Source organism: Schistocerca gregaria, chromosome 2, assembly GCF_023897955.1.
Source record: "Schistocerca gregaria isolate iqSchGreg1 chromosome 2, iqSchGreg1.2, whole genome shotgun sequence".
Classification (NCBI taxonomy): Eukaryota; Metazoa; Arthropoda; class Insecta; order Orthoptera; family Acrididae; genus Schistocerca; species Schistocerca gregaria.
Genome location: NC_064921.1, coordinates 352,524,211 through 352,542,677, shown reverse-complemented (window position 1 = coordinate 352,542,677; position 18,467 = coordinate 352,524,211). Strand labels below are relative to the sequence as shown.

The 18,467-nt window shown below is 43.2% G+C and overlaps 1 protein-coding gene across 1 annotated transcript in view; it reads right to left on the bottom strand.

Annotated features, from left to right (window-relative positions):
* The window catches only part of LOC126336154 (Krueppel-like factor 16), a 151,590-nt gene that overhangs the window by 54,074 nt on the left and 79,049 nt on the right, over positions 1–18,467 (bottom strand). The window contains exon 3 of the mRNA XM_049999646.1: positions 14,815–14,981. Coding sequence (XP_049855603.1) covers positions 14,815–14,981 — 167 coding nt within the window. The remainder of the gene's footprint in view (positions 1–14,814; positions 14,982–18,467) is intronic.

Below are 18,467 nucleotides of genomic sequence, written 5' to 3'. Positions count from 1 at the left end.
GCCCTAAGTATAACCTGCCACCAAAGTAAAAACCGCACTGACAAAGATCAAAGGCGTCTTCAAATGGAAACAATACCACTTACTAAGCATGTTAGCGTAGCGCGTGCACTCAAGGCAACAGGGCCAAAATCAAGTGGCTCCCTTATCTTTGTAGCAGTAACAAGCCCACCAATGGTCAGAAGATAAGGAATCCAGTTGATTTTGGCCCTGCTGACTCGACTGCACATGCTGGCATAACATGCTTAATAAGTTGTACTGGATCCCATATCTTCGTATCACTAACAAGCCCACCAATTGTCAGATGATAACGCATTGCCATCTGACTATTGGTAGGCTTGTTGTGGCTACAAGGATATGGAATTCAATTAATTTTGGCCCTGCTGTACTCGACTGGACATGCTGGCATAACACGCTTCATAAATTGTACTGAATCCCGTAGCTCAATAGCAGTAACAAGCCCACCACAACTCATCGTCGTCTGGTAGCCTTGTTACTTACTACCTCATAGTGGTTTATTACGCCCACTAATGTCTGCTACACAGAAAATATGGCTTGTAGGTGCGTAGAGGATATGTGAAACAACTGCGCGCCACCTTTTGAGAGACAAATTGGATGACTGTGTCGACCCAGACAGCACGTAACCATATCTCAACAGTCAATTTGGTCTCTAGATGTGTACTAGGAACAACAGATTATGGGGGTTGTGGCAGTGAATATTGATAAATGATCTCATACTGCCAAATTATTTTTTAAGTTTGACTATATTTTATAATTACTGAAATAACATCACATATCCTTTTAGCCTGCAAGTTTCATTTTGTTTCCTTCTCCCCTTCACCTTTTTTGTCAGGCACTGCGTTTTCTGGTAGACACCTAGTCAGTGCTCGGTTTCCAACACTTAGTTACATGTTCCATAAATCACCTTGAACGATTCTTTTATCAAAATGATGTGGAATGAGTTAGCTTGCAGGACATGTGTACATGATTACTTAATGAACACATTATTAGCTTTACTCCCACTCATGCAACTACACTTAATTTTTTTTAATGTTTGTACTGGCTACCAATTTTTAAGTAGAAATTTGTGAATGGAGTAAAACGAGTTATCGGGGAGAAATGAATTTAAATTGGATTTAAGACTTGCTTCGCTACCTGGCCGACATTTTATGTTATTGGGTAAATGGTCAAAAATTTCTGTTACTAAGTATTGAACTCCTTTGTGACCCACTGACAGCTCTAACAGTGAATAATAATGGTTATGCTTCCCTCTACTGTTGTAAGTATGAACATCACTGTTCTTCTCAAATTATGATGGATTACTGTAGTTAAAATGCGTAGCTCTTTGAAGACTGCCTACATGACATCCGTGGGTGAACACCAAATATTACTCATACTGCTCGCTTTTGTTTAATCACTACGTTCTTTCTAAGTGGTGAGTTACCTCAGGAAATTACTCCGTAAGACATTATTGAGTGGAAATATGCCAAGCATGACAGGACACAGATACCTTTGTTTCCAAGATTAGCAATTATACGAAGAGCAAACGCAGCTGAGCGTAATTGTTTGAGAAGCTCAGAAATAATTTTCATCTAGTTACGGTTTTCATTTATATGTACACCCAAAAATTTGGAGCATTCTACTCTATTTTCTGACTTCTGCTCAAGGGCTACAGCAATTACTGGTATCACTCTATTTGTTGTATGGAACTGAATGAAGTGTTTCTTTTTTTTTTTTACTTTAGGGAGAATCCATGTTCAGAGAACTACTTTAGAATTATTTGGAAAATATCGTTTACCAACTCTTCTGTTGCTTTCCGTCCCATAAGATTTGTTATAACACTAGTATCGTCTGCAGAAGTACCAATTTTGCTTGAATTTTAAGTCGAAGGTCATTCACATTTATAAGGAATAGGAGTAGACCCAAAGTTGAACCCTGTAGGATTCCCTTTGCGATATTTTTCCCCCACTTACTAAAATTTTCTACTCTTCTTACACTGTATGAATAATTCAGCACAACCTATTGCATCCTGTTTGTTAAGTATGATTCAAACCAGCTGTGCATAAAGCCATCAATTTCACAAAACTTGAGTTTTTCTCAGATACTAACATCATCTACAAAATCAAACACCTTGGAAAGACAACAAAAAATACCAACTGGCGATATATTATTGTTCAAGGCCCGTATTGTTTGATGAGTGAAAGTATAAATAGCATTCTCAGTCGAGCAGCCATTCTGGAATCCAAACTGTGATACACTAAGTAAATAGTTTCCGCTTAAGCGTGCAACTTCTCTTGTGTACACTACATTTTCGAATATTTTGGATAAAGAGGTCAGAAAGGAAATTAGATGATAATTGTGAATGTGAAAGCTGTACACATGTCGCACATTGCCGTGCTTACAGTTTCATCACTTCGTCGTCTGTGGCAGATATGGACTGAAAGATAAATGATGATGTACGTAACGGTACCTCAGTCTGCACACTACGACACGTGCTCCGATGCAGAAGGCATAGCCTTTTCAATTTCTGTATGCAGCTGCCTCTGTTTCTTTATCGTTGTACGCTATACCGAAGTCACGGGTTCAGTAGATTGTGGACATGCCTGATGCTCATTGTCATGTTGAAGCTCTCTTGGCTCCTACGCATAACATATGCGTCCGCAAGTGGGAGCAAGAGCGAGCACTTACTGGACACACTTTTTATCGTTACAGAGTTCTCTCGAATTTGTAGCATTAATTGTCTGCGTCTTCACTAAACCGCTGATTTACCGTTGCAAACCGTGACAAGAAATATTGTAGCTTTGACAAGTTGTATTTTTTGTGTTTTGCGCCATTTTCTTTGCCCTTTGGTCAGTTGGCTCAAGGTCATTCGTTCTGCATTCCGCACCCCATTTCCTCCACATTGGTTTTTTCCCCCTCTCTCCCAGTGCAATATCCATACCTTTTGCAATTAAGTAACAAAAGTGTGTGAGTGACTCCATTCATTTAGAATTAAATTGTGCATAGTGTCGAATTTTAGGCAATGTTAATTATCGGCTAGAGATGAGGCTAGAGATGAATAACGTAGTGTTTCGGGAATGTTTATCAATCTCCTTTGAAACCTGGAAGAAGAAGGTGTGATAGTCATGTACAATGCAAGTTAACATTCCATGCTTAACGAAAAAATTCCCTACACAAATTCAAAGAAAGCTGACATATTATAATGGCTGCAAATCATACCTCATGACCCCACACACAACAGCAGAATTGCCTTGCGTTGTTAGGCAACACACCAACAATTATAGGCGATGTGAACTTGATGATCAGGCTGTAGAAATGGGATATGAAGTAATACGGCTTCCTTCCTATCACTGCCGGTATAATCCCTCTGACCTGATATAGGCTCAATGCGTTGCTCGTGTGGAGCGACTGCAGGAAAAATACTTCATGAGGATGTACATCGAGATTCAGTCAGAACATTGTAATAAAACTGCGTGAAGACAGTGACGAGGCAAATAGTGAAGATAATTTCTGCCCGCTATAATTTTTGTCTGGTGGGTTAAATTTGAACTTATCCTTCTCTTTGCCTCTATTTAAATAATTATTTTTGTATAGTAACATCTAGAGTCATGTATAAACAATTGCAGCATGTGAAACAAAGTTCATTAAATTGTACTAAATTAATTCTAAAAACTGACAATGCTTATTATTGTTCTCACTTTGTTTAAGCGGCAATAACTGTTGACTGCGAAGTGAGCTTGCGACGCATGGCCAGCAGAGTGAAAAGAGTGTAGTTGTAACGCTGTTCACAAGAAAATATGCTGATTCCTTTGTGCAGCTGCAGTTCCAGCGCCGATGTTAAGTTCCGGTGGATACTAATCGTGTCAAAACAATGACTTTACTCTTTTTTTGTCGCTTGCTCGTTCAGCACTTACCGAGATGCAGGCGCTCCAGTACATTGACACACGGATTCCGTGGCAATTCCCAACACATTCAACCGTTACCAGTTCCCATAAATCCGTCCCCTTCCTTTGATACACAGTAGAATTACGGCGACTCTTTGTTTATCTAAGAACAAATGATAGATGCTGATTCTGCATTGAGTTTTACACAACAGAGACATTGAAGTACACTCAGAAGAACACAGCCATGCTGTGTGGCAGGTGTGTAAATCTATCCTTAATCCCAAGAACATCAGTAGAAAAAAGAATACACCATTTTTGCACTATAAAAGAGGGAAAAGTGTTAAATTTCAATGTTGGAAAAATGTGCTCTGCAGGACTGGGACTTTCTCCGAGTCGATGAGAACGCCACGTGCAACCACAGAGCTACGAATTATGTATTCCAGTTGGCATGTTGTACAATAATACAACAAACTGGTGAGACGAAGATTACCTTGGTTCAGCCATAAACTGCATAAACTTGATTCTACAGGATAATTCGAGGGTTGTTTTAGGAAGCTACAAACATTCATCTAGTCCTGGGCTACACTTTACCAAACCACCTCAACAAAATGTAGCTTCTAAACCACATTTTGTTGAACTTCAGCTATGCTAGTCAACAATAAAACATAGAAACCATTAAAGAAATGCAATAAATTTATTAATGCGAACAGAGGCAAAGTTTTGTAAACAAAATGTCACAATTGGCATAAAAGGTGAATAAGCATTTTCTAAATCTTGTTCCCTGTTTCTCCACTTCGAGGGGTATTAATGCGTCATGTTTCTCGATATTCAGCACTCTGGTCGCGCATTGGGCCTAAAGCTCTGTATAGAGAGCTTTAGTTGGGCCAGCATGTGTGTGTGGGCAGTTGCCCCGTGACTGACCGACCTTGTGGGAAATATCTCATTTTGCAAGGACTATACACGTTGAATGTGCAGATGCTATCTGTCTTCGCAGTATATGTACGAGCGTCTGGTGGTCGATAGGTATATGCAGGATGCAGAAGTGATGATTTTGTACGGTGCAGGATACGAACTGTGTGGCGATATAGCCCAGTTGGAGATTGGTTTCACGCTGAAAAATTCAAGCTTTCCTCGATGATAGAATAGCAGTGTAATTGAGGAAGTGTCTTTCTGTATTTCATGATCTGTAGCCCTCTTTTGCAGGGTTCAACAGTCATTGCAATATGGCGATCTGTACAAAATAGTTTTTTCACCGAAAGTCTCGTCTACAGAAAAAGATGGCAGATAGAGCTCATACGCCGGTAGCAGCAGTAGTTTGGCAGGTAAATTCATTAAGAGCCAATCGGAATGCTCCACCCTTTGTGCACGGCATAGGAGCCTCAACAGACTGGTTAGAACAAGACAGGGACAAGGTATCTACGGAAAGTTCTGTGAGTAACGTGATGTGTTCTTTGTTCGCATGCTCAGAGACAAGTTCAAGCAGACCACCCTCCTCTGGCGGGTTGCTGTCCCTCATCCGCCATTGTGGCTTTAGAGCAGCTCCAGACCAGCAGCTGTAGGACACCGAAAATTCCATTCATTTTTCTCGTCTGTAGGACAGTGCTTCGAATTGTTCTGATTTTCCCATCTGTCCTTAGACACCAGTGTGTGCCTCAAGAAGTGGGGAAAAAATAACGTCACTGTCTCCAACAGCAGCAAATATAAGCTAAGCCTACTCACCGTTTCAGAAAAGTGATGAACACCACAGCAGCTGTAGGACTTAGAAATTTTTCTCTCTCTGACAGCGCCTTCAAACAAGAAGCTAAAACTCGAAAAGTGGTGAGCGTCCTGTTTTTAGAGTTACATAAATATTTATTTCGACTTTCAAATATCATCGTTGTGGTGTGCAAAATAAAGCATTGCAGCTGATACCGGTTTTTGGGATATGTTTCCCACAAAAGCGTGTCAAGTGTTTCAGAGAGATTTTACAAGTATACAGCGATCTGTTTTTAGAGTCCATGTTCGAGTGGATTTAGTAACTTCTGAAGCAGCTCGTGTTCAAAGACAATTGTTTTTCCCAAAAAAAGCGCGCTAAGTGCTTCAGGGAAGGTTTCACAACTGTGCCGCTATCTATTTTTGGAGTCTGTGTTCAAGTGTGGCGGTATACATTGCAAAATTGAAGCAAACTACTGTGTGTCAATCATTTTGAAAGTGCGTTTAGAGACATATTCAGTTGGATTTAGTAAATCCTGAAGCAGTTCGTGCTCGAAGACACAGGTACTTCCCACAAAAGCTCGCAAAGTGTCTCTGGGAAGGTTTCACAGCTGTGTCACAATCTTTTTCTTTTAGAGATCATTTTCAAGCATGTGGCGGCGGCGGTATTCCTCGAAATAAAACATGTAATTGTTTAATTATTCTTGCATCATCTGCAGAGCTCTCTCTCTCTCTCTCTCTCTCTCTCTCTCTCTCTCTCTCTCTGTGTGTGTGTGTGTGTGTGTGTGTGTAGTGGTACATTTAGTTCCTGTGATATCTTCAAGTTATGTATGTGACAATATGACAATGTTCCACAACACCAGATGTAGTAACTCCTGAAGCAGTTCGTGTTCAATGACAAAGGCTATCTGCGGGTTGGGGATGGGACAGGAGGAGGCCGTGGGTATTTCCAATATGAGGAAGTGCTCAGTGGCTACCGCGTGACCGTGCCGTAAGCTGGCGCACTTCCTCGCCGTGGCGTGAGCCGGAACAGAGACTTGGGGCTGGGGGCCCGGTCTGGGCCCATTGAAAGAGGCTGAGACAGAGAGGGTGAACATCTTGCCTCTTGCACATCGACTGGACTTTTATCGAATGATCTACATTTACAGCACACACATTTATAAGTACGAGTTGCATCTTCATCTTCACCATATATCATTTGCTATCGACGCAGTTATTAGATGCTAATATATTCCCCTTTCTCCAGCGGAGAAATCTCGCCCATTGAGCACAGTAAACAATTACGTCTGTTCTCCCATCCAGTAGCTAGACACAGACTGTGTCCTTTTCCTACCAGCCGGCCGAGGTGGCCGTGCGGTTCCAGGCGCTGCAGTCTGCAACCGCGAGACCGCTACGGTCGCAGGTTCGAATCCTGCCTCGGGCATGGATGTGTGTGATGTCCTTAGGTCAGTTAGGTTTAACTAGTTCTAAGTTCTAGGGGACTAATGACTTCAGAAGTTGAGTCCCATTGTGCTCAGAGCCATTTGAACCATTTTCCTGCCATGTTGGATTATGTCACAGGAAGGGGGAGGAGGAGGGAAGACAGTGCCCTCTGGTGGCGGTGTTGTGAACTAGGTCAGTTGGACTCATGACTCTGGGATACATTTCACCAGTAATGAAACTTGTACTTGCTCGTAGCGAAGTGGCTGTGATCATCGTACTGTTTGTCCACGATAAGTTGACGAATGGCGCGGTGGCTGTCGGAACGGCTGTGGCGTCGCATTTTGACTCTCGAGGGGAGAGTAGCGGCGACGGGGAGAGGGTGTCAGCTGCTTTCAGCAGTGCTCGCACCACTACCCGCATTTTGTTCTTACCACGAAATCGGAGAAGGCACACGCGGAAAAGTTGCCCACTAAAATGCGCGAATTCGAAGTCACCTAATTTGTTAACATATTCGTGCTTGAGAGTTTTGCCTACAACTTACGTATTATTAATGTATCGAAAACAATGAAAACTGAAAGGAGATAACTATGCAACTTGCGACACTAAGAATCTAAAGTCAGAAACTGATTCTTGGATTCTGTTTGAACGTTGTATTTATTAAACGCAGCACAGCTGTTATGTTTAAAAAGTGTAATTAATTGTGCCCGAAAGAACTGTTAGTATGATGTTCTGTATTGATCACTGTCATTTGTGTTTGATTCAAGATCATCATCATCACCATCATCATCATCATCACTTGAGGGCGTGGTATTGATGATAACTTCATCAATGGCCATTTGGATTACTCCGTCTCCAATACTCTTTCTCCAGCTGCTGCATATTCCTGCAGTAAGGTCCTGTGCGGTAACTGAAAGGAAAGCAACAGTAACAAAATTCTGCAATCTTTCCTTCGACATGTCACCTGTGCCACTGTTACCCTTAAAAATGTGCTTTGTTTTGGCCTGTGCCAATTCTATCCCATTTAGATCGCAATTGTAAAGAGGTAAAGCACTACTTTGTGGCCCCTGCTGTCAGCGATTTTATCCACGACATACACTCCCACGGCTGGTTTGTTTTCCTTTATTATAGGTAACAGTTCAGCTTTCCTCATTGAGTTGTTGCAGTTTATTTGTCCGCCTTACAACCGCTCTAACACTGTAATGCTGAAATCATATTTATCAGGCATTCTGCCGAACTGCCTGCGGTGGTGTGGCTCATTGTCCATACATCACAGAATTGGGTGGAATATTACGAACCACAATAGCTGCAACACTCACCCCCTCCCCCTACCCGCTAGTTTCGCTTCACCAAGTTCGCAAGTTAGTGGAAACACTGGCTTGCAATAGGCTTCGTGACAAATTAAAACTGTGTGCCAGATACATTTACAGAGTGGAACTGTCACACTACTGTCACATCGCAAATAACATTTTATTTTCAACAAATTGACATCATTTACTATCTTATTAAAACACAGTTATGAAACAGTCCCCTGACGACGTAATACGGACGTCACATCAATCAATACGTACTTGAAAATGGCTACAAAGCGGAAACAGTCTGTCGTAAATAAACATTAGCTATTATAAGCAGCTATTTACTGTATCTACTCTAGTAATCATGTCGTTATCAGACATATATTAGTTGCTGGCACTACAGAAGAAATAATAATAGTAATAGTAATACGCATTAATTGTCTGAGAAAACAAAGAATTTTGTTGTGTAGTACATAATTAAAAACAGCTTAAGGCAAGAACGAAATGTCTAACCTTTTCGTTTTTGCGTAAATGGAAATTTTCGTGCTTTTTTATTTTTTCAGACAAATATACAAGATCCATAACACCTGTATTAATCCACAAATTAACTTCCAAGCTAAAAATGTGACACTCTTAATTGCACCCACACAAGAGTTACACTTATTGTACCCTTCATCGTTAAACGTTCGCTTGTAGTCACGCTTATCTGATTTCGCCACTTTCTCATTCAACGGATCTGATCTGGAAGGTCTTAGTGCCTTTGCGCTTAACTTTCCTTCATAATTTACTTTGCTATTAGCACTTAAAATAGATTCAACAGAGTTCATGTCGACACTACACAGGGAATCCGTTTCCCGCACAGTAAACAACCAACACCAAAAACAAACTGCCATTTGTGACAATGATTAAATTCAAGTAGTAACGTCTACCAATTTGGTCACTCTACTAGAATGCAAATGAGGCTTATGAGAACCACAAGGATCCAAAGTCAATCGCGTCGTTCCGGCGTTTAAGTGAATATTACAGAAACTGAGACAACTTTTCGTCATTGTTCGTGCTCATACATACGAGAGTCGTTCCGAAAGTAGCGTTTCATTTTGTTTTATTCATGGAAACTATAGGAGATGCATAAAACACAACAGCACAGCTTTGACAACAGCATCCGAGCCGGCCGCGGTGGTCTCGCGGTTCTCGGCGCGCAGTCCGGAACCGCGCCTGCTACGGTCGCAGGTTCGAATCCTGCCTCGGGCATGGATGTGTGTGATGTCCGTAGGTTAGTTAGGTTTAAGTAGTTCTAAGTTCTAAGGGACTGATGACCACAGATGTTAAGTCCCATAGTGCTCAGAGCCATTTTGAACAGCATCCGAGTCTTGAAAATGTTTGTCACGTAGTTCATCTTTCAGAGGCCCAAAGAGATGGACTCTGAAGGCGCTAAATCGGAACTGTGCGGTTGATGTCGTAAGACACTCCAGCCGAATTTTTTAATGAGTTGCCTGGTCGCAAAACTGGCGTGAGGTCTGGCATTATCGCGTTGCAGCTGAAAGCTGGGATTCTTCTCTGACCTTACCCTGGAAATTCAGGATGTCCCCTTAGTGAGTGTCGTCTTTTAGCGTACTGAGTTAACAGTTTCTTCAGGCTCCCGGGCATCCAAAAGAACCACACCCTGGCTATCCCAGAAGACTCTGCACGTCACTTTCCCTGCAGACGGCTATGTCTTGAATTTCTTCTTTGATGGAGGATTCACATGACCCCATTCCATGGACTGTCTTTTGGATTCGGGCTCGTAGTGGTGACACCACATCTCATCTCTGGTGACAGTGCTACTCAGAAAATTGTCACCTTCAGCTTCATATTGATCCAGCAGATTGCGACAAATTTCCATTTTGTGAGTTTTTTTGTTCTTCCGTAAGCGTTCAAAGGACAAATCTCGCACAGACTTTTGCAATAACCAAGACTTTCCAACATTGTTTCCAAGGCATTACATCCGACATTCAGCTTTGGACACAATTCTCTAGTCATTATCTGCCGATCAGCATGGATGAATTGATCAAGACGCTCTTCACAGCAATGGACGACAGCTGTGCAGGGTCGACTGGGCCATGGCTTGTCACCAACACTCTTTTCACCAACTTGAAAATACTATACTCATCACCTCACATTGCTCACGTCTATTGAATCGTGTTTATACAACTTTAGCAAGCGTCGATGGATTGCAATCGGCGCAATTTCTTCGGCAGTGGTGAATCCAATCACACATCGCTGTTTATACACGCATCTATATCAGACTTCATTTTGGAACACTCCTCTGCTGGCGTCAACTACCGCAGAACAAAGGAGCCACCTGAAAATGAAAGAGTAAGGTTCAACCATTAGCACTACATCAACGATATCTGGCGCGGACATCAAAAGTCACTACAAAAAAAAAAAAAAAAAAAAAAAAAAAAAAAAAAAAAAAAAAAAAAAACAGGAGGCGTTAGTTTCGGAACGACCCTCTTACTTTGTGAGCCTACAGGACAAATAAATCTGACTCAGCATAAGATCAGCACGTGTCAGAAACATTAATAAATCTTACAACTTAACAATTGACGGTGATGTTTTAGACCCTATTGGTTCTCAACGTCTCAAAGGGATTAATGTATGATAAAATCCAAAACTCAAAATACAATAAGGCATTCACAAACCCACAAAATAGGCAATGCTACCATTATAACTATAACATAAGTAGGAAGGTGTTGGGGCTCCCAGGACTCTTTTGACATCAAAATGATATGCAAATTAATTAAACTGATCAAGTAATTACCACCACCCCCTGGTTGACGTAACGTGTTTTCCACATTAGGCGCGTGAATCCCCACTCTCCCCCCCCCCCCCCCCCTCCTACATACCCTATTGACGGAAATTATCCCATACCAATCCCTATCCGGTAAATGGCGGGAAATTAAAAATGTCGGTGCCCTCTCAGGGACTCGAATCCAGGTCCTCTGGATGGAAAGCACACCCCCAACACATGGAAACTGCCCACATACAGGAGAGGAAGCTTAGGTTAGTGTACTTTATTTCTTTTGATGGGGAAACTGAACTAAAGAACAGTCCTAATTACGTAATTAATCATAAATACTGGTACAAATTACACAACTATATTCATAACGCCCCCCCCCCCCCCCCCCATGAACCATGGACCTTGCCGTTGGTGGGGAGGCTTGCGTGCCTCAGCGATACAGATACCCGTGCCGTAATTGCAACCACAACGAAGGGGTATGTGTTGAGAGGCCAGGCAAACGTGTGGTTCCTGAAGAGGGGCAGCAGCCTTTTCAGTAGTTGCAAGGGCAACAGTCTGGATGATTGACTAATCTGACCTTGTAACACTAACCAAAACGGCCTTGCTGTGCTGGTACTGCGAACGGCTGAAAGCAAAGGGAAACTACAGCCGTAATTTTTCCCGAGGGCATGCAGCTCTACCATATGCTTAAATGATGATGGCGTCCTCTTGGGTAAAATATTCCGGAGGTAAAATAGTCCCCCATTCGGATCTCCGGGCGGAAACTACTCAGGAGGACGTTGTTATAAGAAGAAAGAAAACTGGCGTTCTATGGATCGGATCTTGGAATGTCAGACCCCTCAATCGGGTAGGAAGGTTAGAAAATTTAAAAAGGGAAATGGATAGGTTAAAGTTAGATAAAGTGGGTATTAGTGAAGTTTGGTGGCAGGAGGAACAAGACTTCTGGTCAAGTGAATACAGGGTTATACATACAAAATCAAATAGGGGTAATGCAGAAGTAGGTTTAATAATGAATAGGAAAATAGGAATGCGGGTAAGCCAGTACAAGCAGCATAGTGAACGCGTTATTGTGGCCAAGATAGATACGAAACCCACGCCTACCACAGTAGTACAAGTTTATATGCCAACTAGCTCCGCAGATGACGAAGAGATTGATGAAATGTATGATGAGGTAAAAGAAATTATTCAGGTAGTGAAGGGAGACGAAAATTTAATAGCCATGGATGACTGGAACTCGATAGTATGGAAAGAAAGAGAAGGAAACGTAGTAGGTGAATATGGAATGTGAGTAAGGAATGACAGAGAAAGCCGCCTGGTGGAATTTTGCACAGAGCATAAATTACTCATAGCTAACACTTGGTTCAAGAACCATAAAACAAGGTTGTATATATGGAAGAAGCCTGTATATACTGGAAGGTCTCAGGTTGATTATATAATGGTAAGACAGTGATTCAGGAACCAGGTTTTAAACTGTAAGACATTTCCAGGGGCAGATGTGGACTCTGACCACAATCTATTGGTTATAACCTGTAGATTAAAACTGAAGAAACTGCAAAAAGGTGGGAATTTGAGTAGATGGGACCTGGTGGGACCTGGATAAGCTGAAAGAACCAGACGTCGTAGAGAGCTTCAGGGAGAGCATTAGGGAACGATTGACAAGAATGAGGGAAATAAATACTGTGGAAGAAGAGTGGGTAGCTCTGAGAGATGAAATACTGACTGTGACAGAGGATCAACAAGGTAAAAACACGAGGGCTAATAGAATTCCTTGGGTTACAGAAGAAATATTGAATTTAATTGATGAAAGGAGAAAATATAAAAAGACAGTAAATGAAGCAGGCAAAAAGGAATGCAAACGTCTAAAAAATAAGATCGACAGGAAGTGAAAAATGGCTAAGCAGGGATGTTTAGAGGACAAATGTAACGATGTAGAGGCGCATATCACTAGGGGTAAGATAGATACTGCCTACAGGAACATTAAAGAGACCTTTGACGAAAAGAGAACCAACTGTATGAATATCAAGAGCTCAGATGCAAACCCAGTTCTAAGCAAAGAAGGGAAAGCAGAAAGACGGAAGGAGTATACAGAGGGTCTATACAAGAGCGATGTTCTTGAGGACAGTATTATGGAAATGGAAGAGGACATAGATGAAGATGAAATAGGAGATATGATACTGCGTGAAGAGTTTGACAGAGCACTAAAAGACCTAAGTCGAAACAAGGCTCCGGGAGTATACAACATCCCATTAGAACTACTGACAGCCTTAGGAGAGCCAGTCCTGATAAAACTCTACCATCTGGTTATCAAAATATATGAGACAGGCGAAATACCCTCAGACTTCAAGAAGAATATAATAATCCCAATACCAAAGAAAGCAGGTGTTGACAGATGTGAAAATTACCGAACTATCAGTTTAACAAGTCACGGCTGCAAAATACTAATGCGAATTCTTTACAGATGAATGGAACAACTTGTAGAAGCCGAGCTCGGGGAAGATCAGTTTGGATTCCGTAGAAATATTGGAACGAGTGAGGCAATACTGACCCTATGACTTATTTTTGAAGCTAAATTAAGGAAAGACAAACCTACGTTTCTAGCACTTTTAGACTTGGAGAAAGCTTTTGACAATGTTGACTGGAATACCCTCTTTCAAATTCTGAAGGTGGCAGGAGTAAAATACAGGGAGCGAAAGGCTATTTACAATTTGTACAGAAACCAGATGGCAGTTATAAGAGTCGAGGGACATGAAAGGGAAGCAGTGGTTGGGAAGGGAGTGACACAGGGTTGTAGCCTCTCCCCGACGTTATTCTATCTGTATATTAATCAAGCAGTAACGGAAACAAAAGAAAAATTCGGAGTAGGTATTAAAATCCATGGAGAAGAAATTAAAACCTTAAGGTTGATGAATCAAAGGCACTATGACAGCTGTGAACTATGTAAACATGTGGACTCTACTGCAGATCTGTCTCATCATTTCATGCTTGACGGCGTCCCCGACCGCAACGGCACCTTCTAGCAGGACAACTGCCCGTCTCACTGAGGAAGAACCGTGATACAGTGTCTTGAGTAGCACAATGATGAACTCACGTTGATGCTTGGACTATCAAATTCGCCTTATCTCAACTCAGTGGAAGATTTTGTTATATTAGTAAATCAGAACATTTACATGTGCAGTTCAGCTGTTTTTCAGAGCGGTAGAGTTAACGTGAAGGAAAAACAGATTTAGGGCAATATTTACGACCTTTCTGAAGTGTTTAAAGAACCACTAGCAGAAGAAATATTTAATGTAAATTCACAGGAACACAGCATTAAAATAATCAGGGAAAAGGGCATTATAAATAACTCAAGAAATTCCAATCACCAACTTTCTCCTCCGAATGAGAAAATATTTTGTTGATATTTCGATTAGTTTGGTGCACTGAAGGAGGCATTTTATGGGGAGAGGTTCCAGGACAACGAGGACGTGGAAAAGCTTGTGGGAAATTGGTTCAAACATCAAGATAAAGAGTTCTTTGGAGCCGAAATAAAAAAGTTTGTAGCCTGTTGGAATAAGTGCATAAATGTTCAAGGGGATTATGTCGAAAAGTAGAAAAAGTGTTGTTTTGCAAGAGTAAACGCTTTTTCCTCCAGACCAATTTGTCTCTGTGATTATTGAGTGACCCCAGTAGTTTAGTTAAAGAGGCAACAATATTGAGAGAAGTTGTGAGAGTTGAGCACGGATAGTGTAATAGGAGGAGCGGAGCGTACCTCGGGCAGCGGTAGAGTCAGGGAGAGCGGCGGGAAGTGCAGCAGGGCGCTCGCCTCGTCGGCGTAGTCGCGGCACTCGGCGCTGCAGAACTGCGTCCACGCGGGCAGCGGCGGGGTAGGCAAAGCGGCCGGCAAAGTGGCCGCGCTCTCCGGCCACCACTCCTCGCCTGCAACACAACTAATCAGTCACGTCTCACATAAACAGCCGCATGCACTGTGTCAACTCTAACTTGGTCTGTCGGATCCCTACACCTAAATCGGCAGCTGCCGGGAGGCTTCGGTCGGTAGCTACTTGTTTTTGAGCGCAAACGAAGTCGCCAAGCCAACAATTCTGTATCACGCAGACATCCTTTGTGGTCTGCCGAGTCACTGTTTTCACTTCGTTCCGCAGTGTTTTCTTTCTCTCTGATTAGTGTTTGTTGTTTGCTGTGTTACTATTTTGTACTTCACTTGTGTAATGGCCGAGAAAGCGCGGCGGGACCCATCGAAGAGCGGCTGGCGAACAAACAAACGAACGGAATGGACGGACACGAAACAACGACGGACGATCGAGAGAGACCTTACGACGACAACACGCAAGAAGGAACGGGGCGACAGAGACAAGCATACGAAGACGTCCACTAGTAATGAAAACAAAGAACAGTAACCACGCTGTCTGTTATCGAGGCGATATACCAAGACGCACGCAACGATTAGACTCGCCAGCTGAGCTTTTATTTCTCTTTATTGTTCTTTTGAAAACTTTACAAGAAAGGTACGCCGGCACCGGCCTATCTACGCCGCTCTTCGGCCACGGAGAATACATACAGAAAACATGAAGACAGTAAAAAAAAACAAACACGGTGGATAAAAACGGGTGACACACATAATAAAATAAATGAAGTCGTACACGGGCGCACTGTTTGGATAAAAACGTTCATCACTGTACACGAACGGGGAAGACACAGTTTACACACGTGAACGGAGGAGCACAAACGGACAGACACTGAAGCACTGAGGCGAAGACACACACGAGCACTGGCGACGATCTTTAGCGCACGAAGATACACTGTTCACGCACAAAGCTGTGTTCAAGCAATGGTTCAAATGGCTCTGAGCACTATGGGACTTAACATCTGTGGTCATCAGTCCCCTAGAACTTAGAACTCATTAAACCTAACTAACCTAAGGACATCACACACATCCATGCCCGAGGCAGGATTCGAACCTGCGACCGTAGCAGTCATGCGGTTCCGGACTGAGCGCCTAGAACCGCGAGACCACCGCGGCCGGCACAAAGCTGGGGACCTGCCAAAGGGAAGAGGTGCAAGTAGGAGGGAGAGGGTAGGGGGCTGATCCCAGTGGGTGAGGAGAAGGAAGGGGGAGAGGGTAGGGGGGTTGTGGAAGCCTGGGGGGAGGGGAGGAAGGGAGGAAGAGAGGAGGGAGAGAAGGGAAAGAGGGTGCCCTGGAGAAAAAACACAGGGGGAGGAAGGGGAGGATCAAAGTTGGTAGCAGGGGTAGATGGAGGGGCATCAGGGAGGGGGAGTTGGCGGAAGCCACCTTGGGCAAGGGTATGGAGTGTGGAGAGATGGAGCTTGGGTGGGATGTGGGAGTACAGCTGCAGCAGCAGACAGGGGTGGAGGGGGATCATGTTTGTGGAAGGTGTAAAGGATCCGTATCCTTTCTAGGAAAAAGAGGAGGTGTGGAAACGAAATTAGGTCGTAGAGGATCTGCGTGGGGGAGAGGACGCGGATGTGATAGGCAAGGCGGAGGGCATCGCGTTCCGGGATTTGTAGAAGGTAGGAGGGGCGGCGATCCAGGTGCGATGGGCATAACACAGGATAGGGCGGATGAGGGATTTATAGGTGTGGAGGACGTTCGAGGGGTCCAGACCCCATGTGCTGCCAGAAAGGAGCTTAAGGAGCGGAGCCGGAAGTGTGCCTTGGCTTGGGTCATCCAGAGATGGGGGGTCCAGTAGAGGCGACGGTAAAGGGTGACGTTCCGGCTGAGCGAGGGGCAGGCGCTTAAATACACGATCGAGGGCGCCGCTATTGGCCGCTGGGACCACGTGTTCCACTGTGGCGCCCTCACACTAAATGTGGGCCAGGCTGCGCGCGCCGCTACGGCTTTCAGAGGTTCTCTACGGTTGTTCGACGTCCATAACGTCTGGCGCGGATTCAAATTCCGCGGCGCGCAGTACCAGAACTTGGTTTCGCAATGTATCCTTTCAGTGTGACTAGTGTACATACTCTGACTGATCAAAAATCTGGAAATCTGTTAGTGTACATTTAGGTGGAGTGTATTCAGTCTCCGCCTTTAGGAGCCTGCACTCTGCTGGGGACACTTTCAATTAGGCGTCTGAATGTCTGTGGAGGAATTGCAGCCCATTCTTCGTCAGCAGCTGAAACCAGAGATGGAAGTGATGTAGGACGCTGAGGTCTGCAGCGAAGCTGACGTACCAACTCATCCCACATGTGGCCCATTGTGTTCAGGTTGGGACTGTGGGTAGCGCAACCTATTCCAGGTATGTTATTGTCCACGAACGATTGCCTCACCGATGCTGTTTCATGATAAGGTGCATGGTCATCCTGACACGATCAACATTTCCGAAAGAATCCTCAACTGTTCGCAATACACAGTATTGTAACATATCATTCCACATTTAACTTTTTCTTAAGCGCAATAAGGGAACCACACCATAACCACGAAAATACCCCAGTACCGTAACGCCACTACACGTCACCGCTACACATCACTATAAGTAATGTTCTCTAGGCATTCGCTATACCCAAGCCCTTCCGTATAATTGCCAAGGGGTAAAGTGTGGTTCATCTCCCAAAATCACTTGTTTCCAGTCATTCACTGTTCAGTTGGACTCATTCATCACCTTTTGCGTAGCTACCGAGGAAAACACTACAAGTGCGATAACCCAATTTCCCAGAAACTTCGCTCATTGGAAGAGGAGTCAAAATAAACGAAAACGTGTCTCGGCTTATCCATAGATTGGCGACCGTTCCTAAGCAAACGACGGTAAAAGTTTTCTAGTTACTTTACGGGTATTTTTCGCGCATAAGTGGTTCCACCGACGCCATGGCACAGTGCCTAGTGTCGCCGCTTCATACTTTCACGCCTTGTGTTCGAAAAACAATTGTTATTTTAATATTTTTTTCATTTAACTACCCATGCACGTAGACATGAATTACTACACGAATTTTTCCAGTGTATAATGAAATAACATTGTCCTTATTGAATTTTTTAAAAGCAATAAATTAACGAGAAAATTATTTGAAACTGTTTTCGGTGAAATTCGTGCAGTGTATCTTGATTCAGGATCAATTCCAAAAATTACTGCCAACGCTTGAAATCCTCAACAATGTTAACGACGTTTCTTTCCCGAGTGAGATTCATACGAAGAAACATCCGTGTGGCAAAAGTGCCTTTCCGCGATGCTCGTGGTGTTCGGAATTTCTATGTATCGAATGTTTCTGCGATCGGTATCAACCAAGGGAGTGCAGCAAATCTTCCTGCAGAATGATCATATCAATAAATCTTAAGAATTAACATAAGAAGTGATGTAAGAATGAAACATAAGATCATGAGAAATTAAAAAGATTGCAACCCCTGAAAATGGCAAACACACATACAATTATGTATGAAATATATGATACCTATTG